The sequence below is a fragment of the Macrobrachium rosenbergii genome, chromosome 49, assembly GCF_040412425.1.
Source record: "Macrobrachium rosenbergii isolate ZJJX-2024 chromosome 49, ASM4041242v1, whole genome shotgun sequence".
Classification (NCBI taxonomy): domain Eukaryota; kingdom Metazoa; phylum Arthropoda; class Malacostraca; order Decapoda; family Palaemonidae; genus Macrobrachium; species Macrobrachium rosenbergii.
This window is the reverse complement of record NC_089789.1, coordinates 26,345,419-26,368,605: the sequence shown is the minus strand read 5'-3', so window position 1 is coordinate 26,368,605 and position 23,187 is coordinate 26,345,419. Positions and strand designations below refer to the sequence as shown.

General features: G+C 37.9%; 3 protein-coding genes across 6 annotated transcripts in view; 2 read left to right on the top strand and 1 right to left on the bottom strand.

Moving 5' to 3' along the window:
• LOC136832194 (uncharacterized) overlaps nt 1–21,440 on the bottom strand; it is a 22,030-nt gene extending 590 nt beyond the window's left edge. The window contains exons 1-11 of one of the 3 annotated variants that reach the window (XM_067092975.1): nt 20,957–21,440; nt 6,918–7,101; nt 5,333–5,456; nt 3,861–4,068; nt 3,415–3,614; nt 2,129–2,273; nt 1,742–1,896; nt 1,375–1,549; nt 1,077–1,246; nt 812–967; nt 1–159 (exon numbers count right to left, since the gene is read on the bottom strand). The exon at nt 1–159 is cut by the window's left edge and continues 590 nt beyond it. In XM_067092975.1, coding sequence (XP_066949076.1) covers nt 1–159; nt 812–967; nt 1,077–1,246; nt 1,375–1,549; nt 1,742–1,896; nt 2,129–2,273; nt 3,415–3,614; nt 3,861–4,068; nt 5,333–5,456; nt 6,918–7,101; nt 20,957–21,260 — 1,980 coding nt within the window. In that variant the 5' untranslated portion in view covers nt 21,261–21,440. Of the gene's footprint in view, nt 160–811; nt 968–1,076; nt 1,247–1,374; nt 1,550–1,741; nt 1,897–2,128; nt 2,274–3,414; nt 3,615–3,860; nt 4,069–5,332; nt 5,457–6,917; nt 7,102–14,039; nt 14,178–18,181; nt 18,201–20,956 lie in introns of those variants that run through there. The other 2 variants (XM_067092977.1, XM_067092976.1) reach the window with 2 other exon arrangements.
• On the top strand, nt 11,523–18,601 carry LOC136831994 (uncharacterized protein DKFZp434B061-like; the record flags this gene model as incomplete). The annotated part of the gene is made up of 4 exons (XM_067092477.1): nt 11,523–12,132; nt 12,177–13,720; nt 15,692–15,826; nt 18,449–18,601. Coding segments are annotated over 4 exons (2,442 nt in total), but the record flags the coding sequence as incomplete, so codon positions are not given.
• LOC136832192 (ubiquitin carboxyl-terminal hydrolase 28-like) overlaps nt 17,285–23,187 on the top strand; it is a 68,647-nt gene continuing 62,744 nt past the window's right edge. Inside the window, exon 1 of one of the 2 annotated variants that reach the window (XM_067092958.1) lies at nt 17,285–17,506. The gene's annotated coding sequence lies outside the window, so the exon portion shown is untranslated. The remainder of the gene's footprint in view (nt 17,507–23,187) is intronic. The other variant, XM_067092969.1, reaches the window with a different exon arrangement.

Below are 23,187 nucleotides of genomic sequence, written 5' to 3'. Positions count from 1 at the left end.
GAGAAAGGATTGGACCTCCTTTTCAGAGAGGGTCTTCCGTCTCGGCACGATGTAGGCTCTTGGGACCTCTCCCGCGCGTGCGTCTGGGACCCCTATGATGCCAACATCTGCCACTCCAGGATGCTCCAAAAGAATTTCCTCTAGCTCGGAAGGTGCAACCTACCGGAACAAGATTTCTTACTGTGGAAGATGGCCATGATCATGAAACTTCGACCAATGACATTTATTCGACAACCACTGTCGGTAATTGTTAAATGGAGAAATATGTATGATTGTTCTCCTGACTGTGAGACTGCACTTCTATCTATAAAGGAGTTTCTGCTTCGCAATTGACAGCACCATACCAGCAATAACCTACATAAGTATAATGTGATTACAGTTTGTTGTCTGTTTGCGAAATTTAAAGTAAAAAAAACCATTTCAGTAAATACATGAAAAGTAAAGAAACGAAAATGAAAAGAAATTTGTGCAAGCTTGCACATCTCATTTTGCAAATACCAACGTCAGCATCAAGATTCGCCTATCATGTCAGGTAGTTTCCTTGATTTTTTCATGGTTTTCAAGTTAAGTTTTAGTTTTAATCTATGAAACGTTATCTATCAGTCCTTGAACAGATAATTCTTATTGCTAATTAATGGCCTATACTCCTAAACAGCGTTCATCTTCTGTCTAATGTTCCTCTCAAACAAACAGGTATGATCACCTTTGAGACCAATATTATACCATTATTTTCATTCAGTGCCACAACAACATCTCAAGATTTTAGATTTATTATTCCCCGCCACTGAACTTCTAGCCACAGCCTACTCACTTGCAATCCTTTGACTTTGATGAGTTCTTTAATACGATCAACCACGGAGAAATATCCATCTTCGTCGCAAATGGCAACATCGCCAGTGTGTAGCCATCCGTTTTCATCAACTGTCTCCTTGGTTGCTTCCGGATTGTTATGGTAACCAGTCATTAGCTGCAAGTGCAATGTTATCATAAAGAAGGCCGGTTACTACAGGGGGGGGGGAAATCTCTCACAGTTGTGCCCAAGATTTTTGTTTTCAGACAAATACAATACGACTTACGGATGGAGCCTTAATGCAGAGTTCTCCCTCAGAGCCTGGTGGAAGACTTGCGCCTGTATTGAGATCTACTATCTTAGCTTTTGCGTAGGGAACTAACCTTCCGCAATAACCTATCTTTTCTCCACCCTCGGGTGTCATGTGGGTGCACAGCGTCTCAGTCATGGCGAATGCTGGAAAGATATGAAAGGAATTACATCTTTAATTGCTCGGGTTTAAAATTCTGTCTTACGTTACCTACTGTAACCATTCTACTTCTGTATGTGTAAATCGACAATCATTTTTTGCCTCATCCGTTCACCTTCTTGAAACTGTAGATTAGATCCTGCTTTCTTCTTCAGGGCAGCAGCTGCCATCACAGGTACTGGTGCAGCCCCACACATTAGGATACGAACTTGACTCAAGTCTTGTGGAGTTACTTCTGGTGAGAAAGCGATGAACTGGAGTAGCGGCGGCACTGTGTGCAATACTGTCATCTGCAAGAACAAACAGCGATGCTCTGACAAGGGAATACAGAACTTGGCCTAACAACCTTGGTATCATCTACTTTATTATATTTTATGCTCTTTTTCATATTGCCATTAGTATTAGCAGCTAAGCTTTGACGTCCTGATAAAGTACTTTGGCATTTACAAAATCTACAAAGCTGTATAGGATGAAGCACTCACCTTTTCCTTTTTCAGCACACTTACAAAAGTCTTGGGATCAAACTTGGGAAGAGTCACGATTTTAGCACCTTGCCTCAGCCCGGAGATCAGAAACACCATGATTCCATAAATGTGGAAAAATGGCATCAACCCCATAAGGATTTCCTGGCGGCTTCCTGGAATGATCAATACCTTGTTTACTCTTCGAAGTTTTGTGAAAAGATTCCCTTGTGCTGTTTGTCAAACAAGCATGAGCTAGAATCTTTGATGCTATGAATACCATTTGATTACTAATCCGGAACAATATCATTAAAATTCATTTTTAGTCTGTTAAGCTAGTAATTCGTCTAGAACGTATAAAGTTTCCAGTATATTTTCATGGAAGCTTAAAAAAGGGCCCTAATCTACCTTCAGCCATCCCTATGTTAAGTGCTTCCGGGAAGTGGCACATGGTGAATCCAGCATTGAGCGCTCTGTGAGTCAACATGACTCCTTTCGGCTTACCAGTCGTTCCACTCGAGTACGGCAGAATGGCAACGCGGTCAGGATTGTACTGAAAACATAGAATTTTCTATATCGAGAGAACTGCACTTATAATCAGCCCTGTCTGGTGCTTTCAGAAAGAAACACACAAGAAAGAAATGTTTGCTTGATTGGCAACAACACTGCGAATGGTAATACATTTTCTAAGGATTTAGAGTCGAAGCAAGAGCTGTAGTATGACTGGCTTGAAAGTCCGTATAAAAGCAGAATTAAAGCGACACCAAGTCATATGATATGGGTTAATGGTAAGCAGTGTCAGAAGTTGACGAGATCTCAAGTGAGAGCTTTCAAAAACAATACTTGCATGGAGAGAAGAACACTTATAATGAAGTTTAAGCAAGTTACGTCACTCTTAAAATCATGATTGTTAATATGGAAAAGTGTTTTTTCGTCCGGTATGTATTAAAGATGACTGTGATGACTTAGTATTATTATGTAGTGATTTGATGTTTTAAGGAAAAATATGACTTTTCCGAGCAGAATATAAAGTGCTCTTGTCCAACAGACGTTCGTGGTTCCTCAAAAAAAGAACTCATCAGTTGCTGATACCTTAGTTGCAGAGTTACTTTATGTACAGCAAAACTTATTATTTATTTATAACTTTTCACACCTTAACTTTAAAGAAATTATAGAAAGTATTTACTCAGTTTTCGATAGTCACTCTTAAACGTTATAACAACAGATAACTGAATAGTCACTACACAACAACAATTATGGCTGTCTTTGTTTTTATGAACGAGACTCACGCTACTCTAAACCCCTTTCTTACTCGCTTACCATCTCTGTCTTGCAATAAGCTTGTTCGTGGTATTAATGTGAGTCATCTCTGAAGCGGTAAAGAGATGAAGAAAAGACGCTTGACTCTTAACTGCCAATGGATTGTGGATAAAAATGACTTTGAATCTACATTTCAGCCAATCCACAAAACAATAAAAAGTACCTATCCACTATCAAAACTTTGAAGTACCTTGCCCTAGCAGTGCAAAACACGAGATCTTGTTAGGATTTCATCCAACGACAAAACGAATAAGTCTGTCTACCAAACCTTACAATCCACTGAAGAGTTAAATTTTTCCTCCTATGTACAAGCAACCCCAGAATCAATGCCCCCATTCTCCTGACAATCTGGATGAGTAATTCATCACACTCACCTCCATATCAGAAGCAAAGGGAGTATTAGCATCATTCACGATCTCCTGAAGGCTAGGCCTGCCTTTTGCAGAAGTCCCGTTAACTATAATCGGGATGTCTCTTCGGAGGATCTGCAGTACAGCGTCTGCTAAGGGTTCCATGATGCTCTCAACAACTAGCAAGTGCGCTCCACTATCAGACAACTGATTTGCAACCTCCTCTGCAATGATATAAATTGAGTTAGTACAAAAAACGCTTTGCTGCGATTGTTTATCAGCCTTGTTAGTGGTGTTAGCCTTCTTTTTGTTAAAAAAAACGTCTGATTACATCCCTATGCTACAAGATTTCACCTTACTACTGTACTGTACATCAAAGGCGAAAGAAATAAGAATGTTCTTAGCATGACAAAAAGAATATAAGCTCTTACTACCAACCAACCAGTATTTGAACATCAGCGCTCTTTTACCCGGAGTATATGTCGCATTAATGGTGGTGATGATACCACCAGCTGCAATGGTGCCAAAATAGACAACTGGATACTCGGGGGTATTTGGTGATAGAATAGCCACTGTGGGATGAGAGCCCTTGCTCCACCTCTGGAGCCAACCACCGAAGCGCCATGTCATGTCCCGGAGCTTTCCATAAGTGTAGCAACGCCCAGTTAATCCGCATTCCTTGGAAGACGTTAAGAGAAGGAAAGAAACCGAAACGTAATCATTCCCATTTCAAACTATCACACTGTCTTTAGGCTAGACCTATAACTGGCAGCTCATTTTGGCTACCTTGATTTTCAAAAAATATTTGGTTGTGTCTACAATTATTTTTATCATTAATCTACAAATTTATAGCTCTAACAATAAAAACAGAACATTCCTCTTACTTCAGTTTTTAAAATATCTTTCCTTTCCATAGGTTTTACTCTGTATTTTCGTAATATACACTATAGCCATTTTTTTTGTACTTAGTATTTACATTATAATTTTTCGACATGTTCTTTCTAGCCAAATATAGTTCATTCAAACAACATCACAAGGTTTACAGAATTTGTATCTCCACTCCCTCACAGTTCACAGTGTGATGTAAGTCACGATGTTAGTCATTTTACCGTTGAATAAAGTCCATTTCCTAGGGGTTTCTCTCTTCTAAGAATATGTTTCCTGGTGAATTCCCTCTGATTTCCAGTCTATTAGTATTGCCGCTTTAGCAATTCACTTTCAGCTAATTTATCCTTTATTCTTTAAGGAACACATGTCAGAGAAGCGTAATCATTTTCTGAAAATCCGACTGGAGAGATATATGGACGAGAGAACTTAGGAAATGTCAGTTTGTTTCAAGAACAATTCTTTCCAAGAGAAGATTCCGCAACCCGTAATCATGCGTCAAATACACAACGTGAACCTGTCAGGTAGCCACTGACACCAGATAATCTTAAAATCTATTGTAACTCAAGGGAATATATCATGCAATCCTCCAAAAATCGTCATTTATCCTTCGCTTATTGAAGGATCAGCAAGCTAATTAAAGCTATTGTTCCACAATAAGAACTATTTAGGGAAAGAGGCGGAAGTTTATAGAAGGCTAAAGGATATTCACATAAGTATCTTGCTTCTACTTCAAGGGAATACCATATTACTTTCTATAAAAAGAACAGATGATTCTGCACATACTTACGCTACCAACATATCTTTTTTTTATAGCATATACAAAGAATTCAAGTTTTAAAGTCCAAATGGTAATCACATTCAAGTAAGCTGTTTATAAAGAAACACTGCAAATAATGTTAAAAAAAAATCGATGATCTTCAATCCGCACGCACTCACAGAAGGAAGGTTACGGCATAGTCACACACAGTGAGTTTTGCTGCCTCTAATGCCAGGAAAACAATGACAAATAAGTTTCTTAAAACTGAGAAAAATACTCATATCTGTATACACTTACAAGAGCAATATTCTTATCCCATTTTTGGGTATCCTGGAAGACCATAGATGCTACGGGCATGGCAGGAATAGGGGGCTCGGCGTAAATGGATTCGTGCACATAGTCTTGGGACTCAGGATCAAAACTGGGAACAGAAAAGGAAGGTTAGAGATTCATTACAAGTTTATTGATGTTCGTACACATAAGTCTGATGAATAAATTTCTCTCATAATTGGGATCTAAACTTGGAACAATAAATGAAAAATAAATATATTGGAATGTTAATGATATTTGTACGAAAGGGTGTGCTAAATAAATTCTTGTTCTGTTTTAGCAATGAGTGGCAATGATACGTAGACTGATATTAGAGGAAGAATTTCATGGAGCTTTTCGTAACATGTGCTTAACACTTAATGTCCTCATTCACTGAAAGAAAGACATGAATATTACGTTCGGTATGAGTGAATATTATCTGTGGCGTGGCATTTGTAATACTTTTTTTTTATGTGGAACTATTTCACTGCCATACGAGAGATCTTTGATAGACTCCCCTATTTTTTGCATATCTCACTCGCTGGCATTGAAGGATTTTCTCTATTACTTCTCTTTTTATCATTATTCATAATGAGCAGACATTCTCATGGAAGAAAATCAAGAGGCTATGATTTTAAGGAATGGATTTTATGTGTGAAAAAGGAAACAAAAAGACAATACATTCGTGAACTTACACTGTTATCACTAAAGAGTATCGTTGCCTATTATAATCGAGTACTTGTAAAGAGATTATAGACTCAAGGATCTTCGTATACTCGAAGAACCGCTTTTGATGAAAAGATTAGCAAAATGTGAAAATTGTTTTAAATAACCCGCATGAGGAAGATTGACTGCTATTTTGGGGGGAGGTTCTAAAAAGTTAAGTATACCTTAGTTTAACCAGACCACTGAGGTGATTAACAGCCCTCCTAGGGCTGGCCCGAGGATTAGACTTATTTTACGTGGCTAAGAACCAGTCGGTTACCTAGCAACGGGACCTACAGCTTATTGTGGAATCCGAACCACATTATAGCGAGAAATGAATTTCTATCACCAGAAAGAAATTCCTCTAATTCTTCATTAGCCGGCCGGAGACTCGAACTCGGGCCTAGCGAGTGCTAGCCGACAACTCTACCGACTCGCCCAACGAGGAACTTGGGGGGGGGGGTGTTCTAGACTCTAGAGGTACTGTCCTTGGTGGACGTGTTTGCACACGTGTAGGTAATGATGCTTAGGTTGCATTAGGTTTACATCAACAAATGTCTTGGGTATCATCACTTCGGCTTCACCGGTCACCACTGCTCATGGTTTGCAAGCTAGTCATGGCGTCCGACCACCCAACCCTTTCACTCTACCTCCTTATGCTCCACCTCTCTTTACCAGCACCGCAGTCCTCTCTAGCCTGTTTCCATTCTCCTGGCAAGGGCACTTTTTCAAAAACCTTTTTACTGCATAAATACAGATCGTATTTCCTTCGTAGAGACTATGAGCTAACAAAACAGGTCTTACAGCTTTTCTCCTAAACAAAATACAGTCGCTAAAAAAAAGTGAACAAAAAACTTTTATTCCTTACCTTCCCTTAGTAGCCGCTGAATCCTTGTTCCCTCTACTCTGGACTCTGCTTAGGCTGCGAGTGTGAATATTCCGCGAAGGATACCTCCAGGACAGCCGCGGAGAAGCCGAGGAAAAGAGGAACGCTCGAGAACAAGCGGCCATCATCAACTTGGAACAAGTGTGGAATCTCATCTTTGGTTCTCCTTCAAGACGGGTGCATTATGGTAATGACAGGATGGGAAATTTTACTGTGAGAATAGTTATTCCAGAATGCTCTCTCCTATCCCCCCCTTCTCTCCCTCTGTTCGTAAATTTATATATACATATATGATATACATACACACACTCACACATATATATATATATATATATAATATTATATTACTAAAAGGACTATTGCACTGAACAATTGTGTATGTGATAAAGTTAACACACACACACATATATATATATGTATATATATATATATATATATATATATATATATATATATATATATATATATATATATATATATATATATATATATATATATATATATATATATATATATATATTATATATCCAGTCTACTGTATGTGTAACTTCTATCATGATAACAATGACAAATATCAAAGTAAGAATTCACAAAGTAAGCAACATAGCTATACCATGTATTCTTAGAGTGCTATGGATTGGTACTACTGTATGTATGCAAGAAACAACACGATTAGAATCAGCCCTAATGAATTTCAGTGAAATACAGAGAAAGTTAACAAATGTTGAGGAACTACATTATGGGACAAAACAACCAGTGATCTTGAACGCGCTGGGTCTATGATCAGGCGTAACAAGAACAGAAAACAAAATACTTTGTTATTGTATAGACTGTTTTGAGAGATGGACATACTGACGCAAATTTTTCAAGGGAAGCCAGAAATAAAATGACCCGAGTGTATTTATAAAGTGATCCTAAAACGACTGTGTATGAAAAAAGTTAAGTATACCTTAGTTTAACCAGACCACTGAGCTGATTAACAGCTCTCAGGGCTGGCCTGAAGGATTAGATTTATCTTACGTGGCTAAGAACCAATTGGTTACCTAGCAACGGGACCTACTATTGTGGAATCCGAACCACATTATAGCGAGAAATGAATTTCTATCACCAGAAATAAATTCCTCTTATTTTTCACTGGCCGGTCGGAGATTCGAACTCGCGGCCAGCAGAGTGCTAGCTGAGAACGGAACCCATTCTCCCAACGAAGAACCTGGCACTGAAGTGTAAACGTGATCACGATCCAATAAAAGAAAAATCGTCAGTAAAGTTACTGAATGAAACATAAACATGGGAATGGAATGAAATATAAACTTTCGGTCAAGCGCTGGGCATTATGAGGTCATTCAGCGCTGAAAGGATCACTGAGAGGAAAAAAGTTTAAATGTAGCAGGATGAAAACCTCGCAGTTGCACTATGAAACAATTGTTAGGAGAGGGTGGAAAGTAAGATGGAAGAAAGGTGAATATGAACGGAGGTACATAGAGGTAAGTAACACACAGTCACGTGTGGAACAGAAATAAATATCTGAATCACCTCGGGATCGAACTCCGGTCTTTCATTTGAAAGGCAAAGGCGGAATAAACATAGGTCATGCTATCAACTGGGTCACTGCTGGGTCGGGAAGTTGGGTAAAATTCGCTAGTAAAGGCAGTAAGCCTGCCCATGGTACCGTTGGTCCAACTTCTTTTTAAGTATGTATGTTCAGTTGATAACAACTGAAAGACCGATTATCCATTATCTTACGCATCCACAAATTTCTGCAGAAAGGTGTGTTTATTATAAACGAAGGCTAACTTCCCCCGACCCAGTCATGTAATAAGATGAGGGAAATTACTAGCAGGAAGGGGAAAGAATACTTAGACCTATCATCAGTCATAAAAAGAAAAATTTCATTGAAACTTAGAGAAATAACTCGAGGTGAGGCGGTGCCAAACGAGCCGTTTGATAACTTGAGTCGTTAGTAGCAAAGAGTCTAAGTCTTGAAAACAGGAAATAAAGGCAATCTGGACATCAAATTTTATCCTTATGCATAATACAGTTATAGGGGATTAGGATCTGTGTTAACTTCTGAACTGATTTCTGAACATAACTCTTGATACAATACTTCAAATAAAGGTGCAAATAAGCTAGCGTTAGGGAATGCAGCTGGATGCCTTAGGGCACTTGCTCATTATAAATGTGTTTAGTTTTTACAGCTTAGTTCTCGTTAATTATAACAAAACACCGTTTAGTCGACTTGAGCGATGCTGTAGCATGTGATATAAAAATGCTTTGTGTAGAGTTGCTTACGTAAATGTCTAAGAATTCATATGTTTATAATACAATTTGTACCGTCGTATTCTTACTTTGCAAAGTTTTTTATGTAACCCTTTGGAAAGAATTGCCATGTGCGTAAACTAGCGGCATTTATTGTAACACTGTAGATGCATTTTGCTCAGCATCCATGTCTGATGCCTGTATTAATGACCAGTAATGACTATATGAAAAATGTGTTATACAAAGCAGACTGGCCCGCTGAATGCACCAGAATGCTTTCATTTGTGCTTAAAAATGACCAAAATGTACAGCTGGTCCGCCGGTATAACGGTTAGCGTCGTAGCATGCCACTCAGATGTCGCGGGTTCGCGTCTCCCCCAGGGCGATGAAAAATCACCGGCTCTGTATTATGATCAGTTACTGCTGCAGTATGGGGTTTGCGGTGGGAGGCTTGCATTTCAAGCCACTGGCCCTTGTATGCTTGTTCCATGTGAATAGGATTCATCTGAAATGAAATGATAATAATAATAATAAGAAAAATCAATGTAAGACTCACGAGTGGTGGAAGGACAACTGTCCTCGAGAACATAAGAAGTGAAACTGGTTCGTTTTATCTCACGCTGGCTGGCAAAGACGTTTCCGCTGGCTATTCTGCATGAGTTTGCCAAATGTAAGAGGAATACTTTTAAATATTGCACTATAAAGTACAGCTTAATCTTGGAGACATTTGAGAATGAATGGTGAACGAGAAAATAATTTAATAGGTCATAACTCGATCGAAAAATCGGTCTGATTATCGAAGGTTTCTCAATGTACGTAGGAAGGAATGAGATATTTCGACGTCAGGTATTTAAAACGAAAGGATATGAGAGGAAACCGTACTTGCATAACCTGGTAAGTTATGTCATAGAGAGATTATGTAATTTTCTGTGGAAATGATATCAAGCAATATGTGACCAGAATTCAGATTATCGTTCAGTTGCCACAACAACATCTTCGTTAATACAAAAAAATACATATAGGCCTATATTCTTGACTCCCTCTTGTGCAAGTGAGGGATTATAAGCAGCTAATTAGCAGGTATTTCTCACACACGCATCCCGCCCCAGGTCTCTCTCTCTCTCTCTCTCTCTCTCTCTCTCTCTCTCTCTCTCTCTCTCTCTCTCTCTATATATATATATATATATATATATATATATATATATATATATATATATATATATATATATATGAATGAATGAATTTTATCACATCACCGTGATTCATATACAAGCATTCAGCTACAAATGTCCTTTATTGTCCAATTGCTCTACCTAGGAAATAATATATTTTCATATATGTATATGCAGTATATATATATATATATATATATATATATATATATATATATATATATATATATATCTTAAAATGTGTTAACATTTCGAAAAATCTTCAAAAAAATTAAATTGTCTGAGAATGCCAAAGTACAGACAAAGTCGCGGATTACCTTGCTTAAAAAAAACAACTCCCATATACCCCCTTGACTAGCTAACTACAGTGGCCTTTCAGGCGTAGTAAGAAATGTCAGACGAGTGAATATCGTTTCGCTAAGATTTGAAATATTAAACCATGGATAAATACAAAATATGTGATTTTATAATAAACCTTTTGCTTAATCTCAGCGACTGGAAAAGTCAAATCAGTGGAAAAATTATTGTGGGAATGAGCGCCCTGATGCATAGGAATACAAACCATAGCCTATCCCAGAGTGTCTTCAAAGATGGAAAATCAGCCCAAGAACTCGTCAGACTTTTGAAGGTTTTAATCCAAGTTGTTGATAAGGCAAGATAAACTTATTCATTTATCTTCAAACGGTAATTAAGAGAACAGTATAAAATGAAGATGACAACCTACAGAACCAGATTAATGTCCCAAGTGACTTAATGTTACTACAACAAAAATGTAATAGCCACAGCGATCTCTTATTATCTCGATTTCTTCTCACTGGAAGATGTGGGTTCTTCGTTTGATCTTCTTATCGGATTCAAGGCTTCGCAACAACGTATGTAAAACATAAAGAAATCGAAAAATTAAAAGTGATATATATATATATATATATATATATATATATATATATATATATATATATATATATATATATATATATATATATATATATATATATGTGTGTGTGTGTGTGTGTGCGTATGTATGTACAAATGTGTATTATAAGTTGCTAATAAATTAAACTTTAAAAGGGTTATATAGCACCACCGGAAACTACGCCTGCGTTGCTCTCTCTCTCTCTCTCTCTCTCTCTCTCAATTTCAATATGCATCTACTCCTTCCTCTGCTTCTCCTACTCATTCCCCTGTTTCATCTACTCCTTCCTCTGCTTCACCTACTCATTCTCCTGTTTCATCTACTCCTTCTTCTGCTTCATCTACTCATTCCCCTGTTTCACCTACACATTCTTCTGCTTCTCCTACTCATTCCCCTGTTTCATCTACTCCTTCCTCTACTTCACCTACTCATTCCCCTGTTTCATCTACTCCTTCTTCTGCTTCTCCTACTCATTCCTCTGTTTCATCTACTCCTTCCTCTGCTTCACCTACTCATTTCCCTGTTTCATCTACTCCTTCTTCTGCTTCTCCTACTCATTCCTCTGTTTCATCTACTCCTTCCTCTGCTTCACCTACTCATTCCCCTGTTTCATCTACTCCTTCTTCTGCTTCACCTACTCATTCCCCTGTTTCATCTACTCCTTCCTCTGCTTCACTTACTCATTTCCCTGTTTCATCTACTCCTTCCTCTGCTTCACCTACTCATTCCCCTGTTTCACCTACACATTCTTCTGCTTCTCCTACTCATTCCTCTGTTTCATCTACTCCTTCTTCTGCTTCACCTACTCATTTCCCTGTTTCATCTACTCCTTCTTCTGCTTCACCCTCATTCCCCTGTTTCATCTACTCCTTCCTCTGCTTCACCTACTCATTCCCCTGTTTCATCTACTCCTTCCTCTGCTTCACCTACTCATTTCCGTTTCATCTACTCCTTCCTCTGCTTCACCTACTCATTCTCCTGTTTCATCTACTCCTTCTTCTGCTTCACCTACTCATTCCCCTGTTTCACCTACACATTCTTCTGCTTCTCCTACTCATTCCCCTGTTTCATCTACTCCTTCCTCTACTTCACCTACTCATTCCCCTGTTTCATCTACTCCTTCTTCTGTTTCTCCTACTCATTCCTCTGTTTCATCTACTCCTTCCTCTGCTTCACCTACTCATTTCCCTGTTTCATCTACTCCTTCTTCTGTTTCTCCTACTCATTCCTCTGTTTCATCTACTCCTTCCTCTGCTTCACCTACTCATTCCCTGTTTCATCTACTCCTTCTTCTGCTTCACCTACTCATTCCCTGTTTCATCTACTCCTTCCTCTGCTTCACTTACTCATTTCCTGTTTCATCTACTCCTTCCTCTGCTTCACCTACTCATTCCCTGTTTCACCTACACATTCTTCTGCTTCTCCTACTCATTCCTCTGTTTCATCTACTCCTTCTTCTGCTTCACCTACTCATTTCCCTGTTTCATCTACTCCTTCTTCTGCTTCACCCTCATTCCCCTGTTTCATCTACTCCTTCCTCTGCTTCACCTACTCATTCCCCTGTTTCATCTACTCCTTCCTCTGCTTCACCTACTCATTTCCCTGTTTCATCTACTCCTTCCTCTGCTTCACCTACTCATTTTCCTGTTTCATCTACTCCTTCCTCTGCTTCACCTACTCATTCCCCTGTTTCACCTACACATTCTTCTGCTTCTCCTACTCATTCCCCTGTTTCATCTACTCCTTCCTCTACTTCACCTACTCATTCCCCTGTTTCATCTACTCCTTCTTCTGCTTCTCCTACTCATTCCTCTGTTTCATCTACTCCTTCCTCTGCTTCACTTACTCATTTCCCTGTTTCATCTACTACTTCCTCTGCTTCACCTACTCATTTCCCTGTTTCATCTACTCCTTCCTCTACTTCACCTACTCATTCCCCTGTTTCATCTACTCCTTCTTCTGCTTCACCTACTCATTCCCCTGTTTCATCTACTCCTTCCTCTACTTCACCTACTCATTCCCCTGTTTCATCTACTCCTTCTTCTGCTTCACCTACTCATTTCCCTGTTTCATCTACTCCTTCCTCTGCTTCACCTACTCATTCCCCTGTTTCACCTACACATTTTTCTGCTTCTCCTACTCATTCCCCTGTTTCATCTACTCCTTCCTCTACTTCACCTACTCATTCCCCTGTTTCATCTACTCCTTCTTCTGCTTCTCCTACTCATTCCTCTGTTTCATCTACTCCTTCCTCTGCTTCACTTACTCATTTCCCTGTTTCACCTACTACTTCCTCTGCTTCACCTACTCATTCCCCTGTTTCATCTACTCCTTCCTCTGCTTCACTTACTCATTTCCCTGTTTCATCTACTCCTTCCTCTGCTTCACCTGCTCATTCCCCTGGTTCATCTACTTCTTCCACTGCTTCACCTACTCATTCCCCTGTTTCATCTACTCCTTCCTCTGCTTCACCTACTCATTATATATATATATATATATATATATATATATATATATATATATATATATATATATATATATATATATATATATATATTATATATATATATATATATATATATATATATATATATATATATATATATATATATATATATATATATATATATATATAAAGACTCAGTGTTGTAGAAGAACCAATAAAAGTGGGTACTTTTAAGCTTATCACCCCGGGTGCCTTGACTTGGCCTAAAAACATATCGGTTGGCTGCTTTTGGGCATCTGGGAGCAAGAAAGGCTTACCTTGAAGTTAACTCTGGCGACCGGGAAGGAGCAACAGTCCCTTCTTTGGCACAAATCGAACAAGGCGCAGATAGAAAGAACAAAAAAACATTCATGCTTAAGCGCCTCTTTTGAAAGCATTCGACCCGCAGTGATTCTTTGAACTGGACTGAGAAGGATGTACACGTCAAGGCTCTCTCTCTCTCTCTCTCTCTCTCTCTCTCTCTCTCTCTCTCTCTCTCTCTCTCTCTCTCTTTGACAACAGTGTCATACATATTACAAAGATTACACCAGAGTAGACGGAAAACTTAGCTGACAGATTTCGTGATTATCTTATCATTGCTTGGTTGTCTTCTAAGTGCGTGTCTCATGTGGAGAGAGGGCGGTCGTTTTGAAGTCAAGGATTTCACAAGATAGGAGAGTTCGATTAAACAGACGTTTTTTAAAAAAATAATTATAAAGAAAGGCTTGATGAAGAACGGATTCAGATTAAAGGTGGAGATAAGGTAAAAGGAGATTAAAAAATGAGAGCTTCAATGCGGATACCTTTGGAGTGATGGAGTGTTTGACAGTATAGATATGTAAGGAAGAAGAGTCAAATTAGCATATGGCCTACATTGTGGAATGAATATTTTACTGAAGAAGAAGAACTTGCTTAAGAAGAAGTTCTAAGGCAGAAGTAGACAACATGAAGAATGAGACAAAAATGCGGGTTGTTTAGATCGAACTAAATGATTTTAAAAAATGAAGTGAATGTATCCAGAAAGTGTAGTAAGTTAACAGATATTAGGAAAATAAATATTAGAATAGGAGACACAATAAGTGAAGTGGGCTGCTGGGTCCGAGGAGACAGTAGGCTATAACTAGGAAGAATGGATTGACTGACTGGTTCATGTAGACTGCCATCACATCAACTATGGTCATCGACGTTTAAAGGAGGAAAAGGATGAAGAGATTACGACAATCAAGATGATACGAAGCAATATGGTACTGAAAATCTAATCGATTGCTGATGTGGAATTCAGAGCTATAGAGTTTTCGTATGTCCTTTTCCAAACGTCTGTTGTTGTTTTCTGTCACTTCAAGATGCATTATGTAAATTTCTGCCGGTAAAGTATAAGACGAAACCGGTCAGGATTTATACATCTGCTTAAATACATCAGGTGGTTTCAATCACACACACACACACATACAAACACGCAAATGTATAGGCTATATGTATACAGTATATATATATATATATATATATATATATATATATATATATATATATATATATATATATGAAGAATACAGACCAATCTGGCTCAGAAATAAATTAAAACCCCATAGACAATGATAACAGTAGGCCTGATAGGAATAAAAAGGTTAATGAACTATTACAGAGAAATGAAAACTAGATAAAAAGGCTTATTGTGACCTCACCATCGTTGCCGTGTTGCATGGAACAATGAAAACAAAAATTTTACCACTTGACCAATTTTTAGCTCTGCTGATTCCGTTTCCTACAATCTAGAAAAATACTTATCTGATATTCGTAACGCATTGGTCTGTGCCATTTCTGACGTCAATACGAAGAACAAATGTAGATGTAGCTCTGATAAATAAATTAGTGTACATAATAATAGTAAGTTCAGGCTTGTGAGTTTGAAGTGGCATCATTATTCACAAAGGTACCCATTGATGGTCTGCTGGAAATTTTATCTGCTACCTTAGAGAACAGACAGCTGGATATACCCTTTTCCAAGAATGCTTTAAGAGATTTTGTTAAAGTTTATCTGAAGGAATGTAAAATTCAGGTCAACAGGGTAGTTTACGTTCAAAATTTTGGCATGGCTATGGATAACCCCTTCTCTCCAGTTAGAAGTACTGGAGTTTGTTTAAGGAATTTTTGGGAAGCAGAACATCACAACAATTCATTCCACATAATGTAATATGGTTTAGTTATGTTGATGATACGTATTAGACCAAGGAACGAAAATATCCATATCACAACAATTCACTCCACGTAATGTAATGAGGTTTATTTATGTTGATGATACGTATTGGACCAGGGAACGAAAATATCCATATCACAACAATTCATTCCACATAATGTAATGAGGTTTAGTTATGTTGATGATACGTATTAGACCAAGGAACGAAAATATCCATATGTTATTTGGCAAATTATATGAATTGGCCCCATAATTAAATGAACTGGTCCGATTTATAAAATTCACAGTGGAAATGGGAAATGACAATGGCCTACCCTTTTTGGATCGCCCGTGCACAAAACTAGCTTTAAGCACAAAGTGTACAGAAAACTGACCAATATTTCTGCCTATTACATTGATATAATTAGGAATATGGGTAAGTAATTACAATATCCTGAATATTCGAATATTCCTAGATATTAGCAAATATCGTGAATATTAGAATATTCTATTTTAGACAATGTATTAAGAGCAGCAAAAATGTTTATGATAACAACGTAGAATTTTATATAACAAAATTCCTGCTTTTACGAAACTACCATGCAGTAGCAATTTCCAAGTTATTCCCCGTCTCCTTACGGACTTGTGAGTAAAACCACCATTTACGAGCAATGGTACAAGGATACAAGCATTTATATAAAAAAAAAAGAAACTGCCAAAAATACTCAAGGATGCAAACATATAACCCACGTAAATCATGTGACAATTTTATTTTATATATATTATGTGACTGTGTATACAAAATACGTAACCGATGTCCAATCAAAGGGTTGTTAGTTAACCGTAAGGTCTTTGGACTTTCCATACGTATACGTAACCGAGTTCGTCCGGGCATGTTGCAATTTCAAGTTCACAGAGAAACTTCCAAAACATTCTAGAAATTTCTCGTGCGCCATCTGAAATCAGAATTTGGCAGTTATCTGTTTTGAAACAAATATTATCTATAAGTATATACGTTGTTCGTTGCATATAATTCATAAACTAGGCTGTTAAGAAAAAAAAAAAATAATTATATAATGAAAACGTTGAGTCAACAAGGATAGATCTGCAAAAGGGTACGGCACTGCATGCGCAGGTAAACAATTCTGTCAAATTATGCCTGCAATTTGTTTCCTTTTGGATAATGCAGCTTCCAAAGGTCTATTAGAAACCAGCGTACTTTCTTTACGTAAATGTCAATAACTTTAACTCGTGCCCAAGATGTAAATAAACCGTGCGCATTCCATCCGTCAGCTCTGCAATCTTCCCGTCTTCTGTAACCCCATCTCTCGAATCATAACCCACCAGAATAGAGCCGCCTGAGAAACCGAGCGTAATGGGTCTCACTACCGCTCCGAGTGCTGCTCGTGATGGTTTATGAAACTTTTTAGTCGCGTATAAAGCATACTCTAGTGTTCATGTTGCTACAATTTCATCATAACAATATTTTACAGCTGTCGGTTGTCTGCATACAATTCTCGAGGTCTGGCGATTAACTGGTCATTTCGCTGGATTTCATCGTATTCTTTACAGGTAAACAAACAACTTTATTTTTGGTGTAATCAGAAGAAAAGGCAAATTCAGCAAGCAGTTGTTGAGTGAGCATGCATCATCACTAATACTCTGAAGCAACTGCATTTGATACACATCCGCCTCCCCCCCCCCTCTCTCTCTCTCTCGTGCGCGTATATCTTCTGCAAACGGACCTTTATGAATAACTTATAGTAGGCAACTTTCAAGTTGCTGAAAATTTTACAGATCTTTTAAATATGAGAACGAGTCATGATAAGAAACGTTTGCTTTCATTCGCTAAAACAATAAAAACGGTTTAGTAAATACTTTAAATGTAACAAGAATATTCACTAGGTAGCCTACATTTTCTATAGGAAAGTTGAGATATTAAGAAAAAATAATTAGAGAAAGTCCAGGCCCCTTTCTATTGGTCATTAATAGCATATGGTTTTCTTTAACGACATTTCCCAGTAAATCGTCTTGAGAAATAATATTTGGATCGACTGTGCAACTTAAAAATACATATAATCTTTCCTAGTTATGCCTGACATTGGGACGAACTTATTTCGTGAGAAAGTGTTACCTACTTGAATTCCTCACCGTGATGCATCTACTATATCATAAAGTAAAACGGGCTCAAATATTGCATTTTCCTCTAAAAAGGAACAAAAAAATTTACAAGCCTTCGGTATTTACAGCTCTGAACTGAAATGCGCCTGTCCGAGCAAGAACAGGCGATCGTCTGACGGGCACCTACGTTCTGATCAGCTGACAAGATGTAAACAAACTGGGAATGAACGGTGGGCCAACTGTGCTTGCGGCTTAAGCCTTGCTGGTTAATTTGTCATCTTCATTTCAGCCACATGCCTACTCCATGGCTCTCTCCCAAGATTTTATTAATTCAAATAACATAAAGAAGTTAACCTATACCAGTACATAGTTACCACATGTTTAATTAACCAGGTTCGTGGCTTCGTGCTTGTCGCTAGTGTCTTGCCCCAACAACAGGGTAATTTGGGTAAAGCTGCTGCAGTTGGAAACAAATGGTTCAAGTGTGAAACTGGCAACAATCCCACCCAAAAATGCAAAGCGCGAAATTGTGACAGTGATGATTAGAGAGGTACATCCAAGCTAAGGTAAATTTGTCGAAACTGTTAGGCTGGGCCAGGCCACACTGTGGCAAGTCGCCAACAAAACCAGCAAATTGTAGAGGGAAATGAAGGAGTTCATTACAGCCCTATCTATGGCACCAGATCCTACGTGGAAAAAGGCATTTCACCCCTGGATTTCTCCTACTTAACCAGGCCTATTGTGCCATATATCATAGACAGAAATACGGGATGCAACCTATCCTAACCTAACCTTACTTAGGTCTTTGGCCCTACCAGGAAAGGGAACTTCCCACGGATCCCCCTTAGCAATGTGTTTACTTGGCATATTGTGTAACAGGCCTTTCTCAATGTTGGGGAGATAGAACGCTGTGGTTAGTGGAGGGTGTGCTCTGGAGGAGAAACAAAGTAGCCATTGTCACGTTCGTGTCCTTTTCAAGAAAGCTTCTCTTAAGTGTGGTTGTGGAAAAACAATATGCATGAATTCCCCCATGTCAGAAACCGGCACGGAATTGTTACAGTCCAACTGGTTCACTAGCGGTGTAAAAATTTACTTCTCTTGGGAATTCAGGCCTACAGCTGATAGGATTACTCCATGGTTGTTGAAAAATGTAATACCTCTGGCTTTTGATGAATGCATTTTTAAGGATATTTCACTTCCTATCAAAACTTCTTAACAACTGTACAGCCATTGTTGAACTAAAAATACGAAAGCTGGAAAGGGCCAAAAAACATTACAATATTTAACTGAGAATTTCTGAAGTTTTCTCTTTAAAATATGGGACAAACTTATTATGAAGATGCGTGATTATTATCTGTTATGAAGGAAATATGTGAACGACCATGTGCCTGCTCTGTTTGTGCAGAGATGATTAAACAAGAGGTTACAGAGCGCTTATGGAGGTTTGTTCGAAACAAATTAGGACTGAAAAATCCCAAAGAAGGTTGGATACTGCCATGTATCCTGGCTTCAACATTTCTCCATGGAAAGTTTTGAATAACTCTTCCATATGTTGCTGATCTTTTTGAAATTGTACGGAATGTCTAAATAATATTTTTCTCTTTACTTATGAGATCCAATCCTCACTTGTTCCATATATATCAACTGAACCTAAAGGTGGATACTTATGCCTCTCAAATAACTTAAAGACTCAATTTTCTATCGCAGATTCTGGTTCAACCTCCATTAAATTCCTTATGACATCTTCCTCTTTCTCAATCTCGTCAGTTACAGGAAGGAGAATGGGTGGGTACCATTCTCAGCTAGCACTCTGCTAGTACCGCGTTCGATTCTCCGACCGGCCAATGAAGAATTAGAGGAATTTATTTCTGGTGATAAAAATTCATTTCTTGCTATAATGTGGTTCGGATTCCATGATACGGTGTAGGTACCGTTGCTTGGTAACCAATTGGTTCTTAGCCACGTAAAATAAATCTAATCCTTCGGGTCAGCCCTAGGAGAGCTGTTTGCTCAGTGGTCTGGTATACTTAACTTTTTACAGGTAGGAGACGTTTCATGAGATATGTACAAAGGCTATATATATATATATATATATATATATATATATATATATATATATATATATATATATATATATATATATACACTGTGTATACACATAATTATCGTTTTAACATTCCTTATAATAAAAATTACAAAAGGCCTATGCATATGAATGAAAAAAATGAGTAAATTGCTCCTGCCTCTGTGTGTGTGAATATAAATAAATAAATATATATATATATATATATATATATATATATATATATATATATATATATATATATATATATATATATATATATATATTCATCTTCCTAACCCCTGATAAAAGTAGGCTTATTCATTTGCAAGAAAGTCTCTCAATTTGGTCAATTATCTTAACCAGTGAACATGGTTTATTTGCATTAGGAGTTGAATGGAAGACATTACATAATGTATATGCTCTTCAATTGGTAGAATTATCCGTATAAACCTATGGTTAAATCAATGATGCAAAAAGCCCTTCTCTCTCTCTCTCTCGAAAATATCTGTCCCCTTCCTTTGCCCGACAAATAATAGGCCCATTTCATACACATGAAAACAATTTCAGTAAAATGTTCGTGCCTCTCTCTCTCTCTCTCGTTTTGACTAGTATATCCCCTTTTCTCCTGTTCTTAACTACACATAGGTCTAGGCCTAATTTCAGTCTTATCAATCTGATTTACTTGCATTAGGAATCGAACGGAAGATAGGCTATATTTATGCACTTTAATTGATAGACGTATTCATATAAGCCTATAGTTAATATATTTATCCACAATTTTAAATGTAACAGTACACTAAATGACTAAACCAAACTAGAGTCAAGATATTAAATACCTGAATCATCAATGGCACTATCATGCAGAGGTAAACGTTGGTACGGTATGGCATCAGCCTTCAAATTTCTTGCATTTGGAAGGCAGAAATTAAGCAATTCGGCCCTGAGTTTTCTTGCATAATGGCTCTGTTGAAAAAAATCGGACACTTCTGCTTTTTTGGTATTTATATGGTCACTTCTGCAGACGTTCACCAACTTCCTACACATTTCGGAATCTTTGGGGAAACGGTAAAAGCAAACCTTTTCACTGCCAACATTGTCCCTTTCTGAGTTACAACATCTATAAATAGCACATATCACCATGGCAATACATCACTAAATTCCAGAAACCTCAAGAATAGTAAAGAAATTCGTAAAAACTCCCGCCTAACTGTTATCACGCGCAAGGGGAACACGGTACTGGTTTGGCTTGCCCAGCGGCAGAGCTGCTACCGATGAGAGCACCATGTGACGTCATGCGAGGGAGGATTGAAAACCCGACCTGGGCGTAACTATCTTCTTGCATCTTGCTTAAGACCTTGCAACTTACTGCTGTTCAAGTCCTGCTTAGATAGTCTTAGTAATCTCCCGTTATTAGATGATAGGGCATCTGCCTTTTAAACCCTTTTCGGAAATAAAGATGATTTTCTTATTTAGCAAATTACTTAAGAGAAGCATTGGTTAGAAAGGAGTCCAGATAAACCAAGTGGGGTTCTGTTTGAATTAAAAACAGGAATTTCTAGCGGACCGGTTAGAATGATTAGCGGTACGCCGCAAAGCACAGCTAAACGGAAAAGGTGGGGAAAGATTTAGAAAATTCAATTAACAGATTAGATAAATTTGCTATTTAAAAAAATGCTACTCTTTTAATAAAAACTAGTTTATTGTCTTTTCAGTTACCAATATTCTACCGTACGTTGTGGCTTTTTAAAGCCACCCCCCCATCCCCACAAAAGATCCGGCACAAGACCAAAACAAAAGGATATCAACTGAAAATAAATTGTTAGGAGTGACCATAGATGTTTACGAATTAAAGCAGGTGTCATATTGTAGCAGACTGTTTTTTGTTGTATAACTGTGCAATCTCCATACCCAATTTAACCTTGCTTTTTATTTATTATCAGGACTTTATATATCAGAACTATATATATATATATATATATATATATATATATATATATATATATATGCTGTATATATATATATGTATATTATACAAACACACACACACATATCGTCCGACATTAAGCTGTTTCTTCCAAAAGGGCATCATACTATAATTGTTAAATTGTGGATGAACGCAGGCCTGTACCGAGGGGGTACGTCTGGGGGTCGAACGACCCTCCCTAAAAAAAAATTTCTGGAAGTCCATATTTTCTGTGAAAATTCTGTTAACCAAAGTCAGTGCTTTGAATAACATCCACTCGGGTAGAAGGGCATAGACCGCATGCCCAGCTTTTCTTCTTAATATAACTAAAATAACATTTTCAAGTATTTCATCTTGTATATACCTATATATGCAATGACATATATAGAAGAAAAGGTTCAGTTTTGGGAAAAACGACCCCCCCCACAAAAAAACTCTGGGTACGGGCTTGGAACCCTCTGTGCAGAAAATTTCCGCATCATCTATCGGATTACATGGTTTACTGTGGACAGCCACTGCGGCTGTAGTAACCATTACATCCTGGATAGTGGTGCTCTGAGAGTGCCAAAGATTGAGGTGAAAATATATTCCACCTGGAGGCAGAGGGTCACCTACTGTAGGTACTCTTCTGCCTCTAGGTGCAACAGTTCCTCGTTAGGCGAGTCGATAGAGTTGTGGGCTAGTACTCGCTAGGCCCGAGTTCGAGTCTCCGACCGTCTAATGAAAAATTAGAGGAATTTATTTCTGGTGATAGAAATTCATTTCTCGCTATAATGTGGTTCGGATTCCACAATAAGCTGTAGGTAGGTCCCGTTGCTAAGTAACCAGTTGGTTCATAGCCACTTGAAATAAGTCTAATTCTTCGGGCCAGCCCTAGGAGAGCTGTTAATCACCTTAGTGGTCTGGTTAAACTAAGGTATACTTAACTTTTTTTTCTAGGTGCAACAACTAAAAGATTGTGGACCCCTTGGTGGTAGGAAATGGCCCCTAAATGTTATGCCAAAAGGAATAGTGAAATGAAAAGGGTAAGGAAAATAAAATCATATGAAAGTGTTTTTAACATTCAAATAGAACCAAGCTACAACTCAAATTCGATTTCACTGA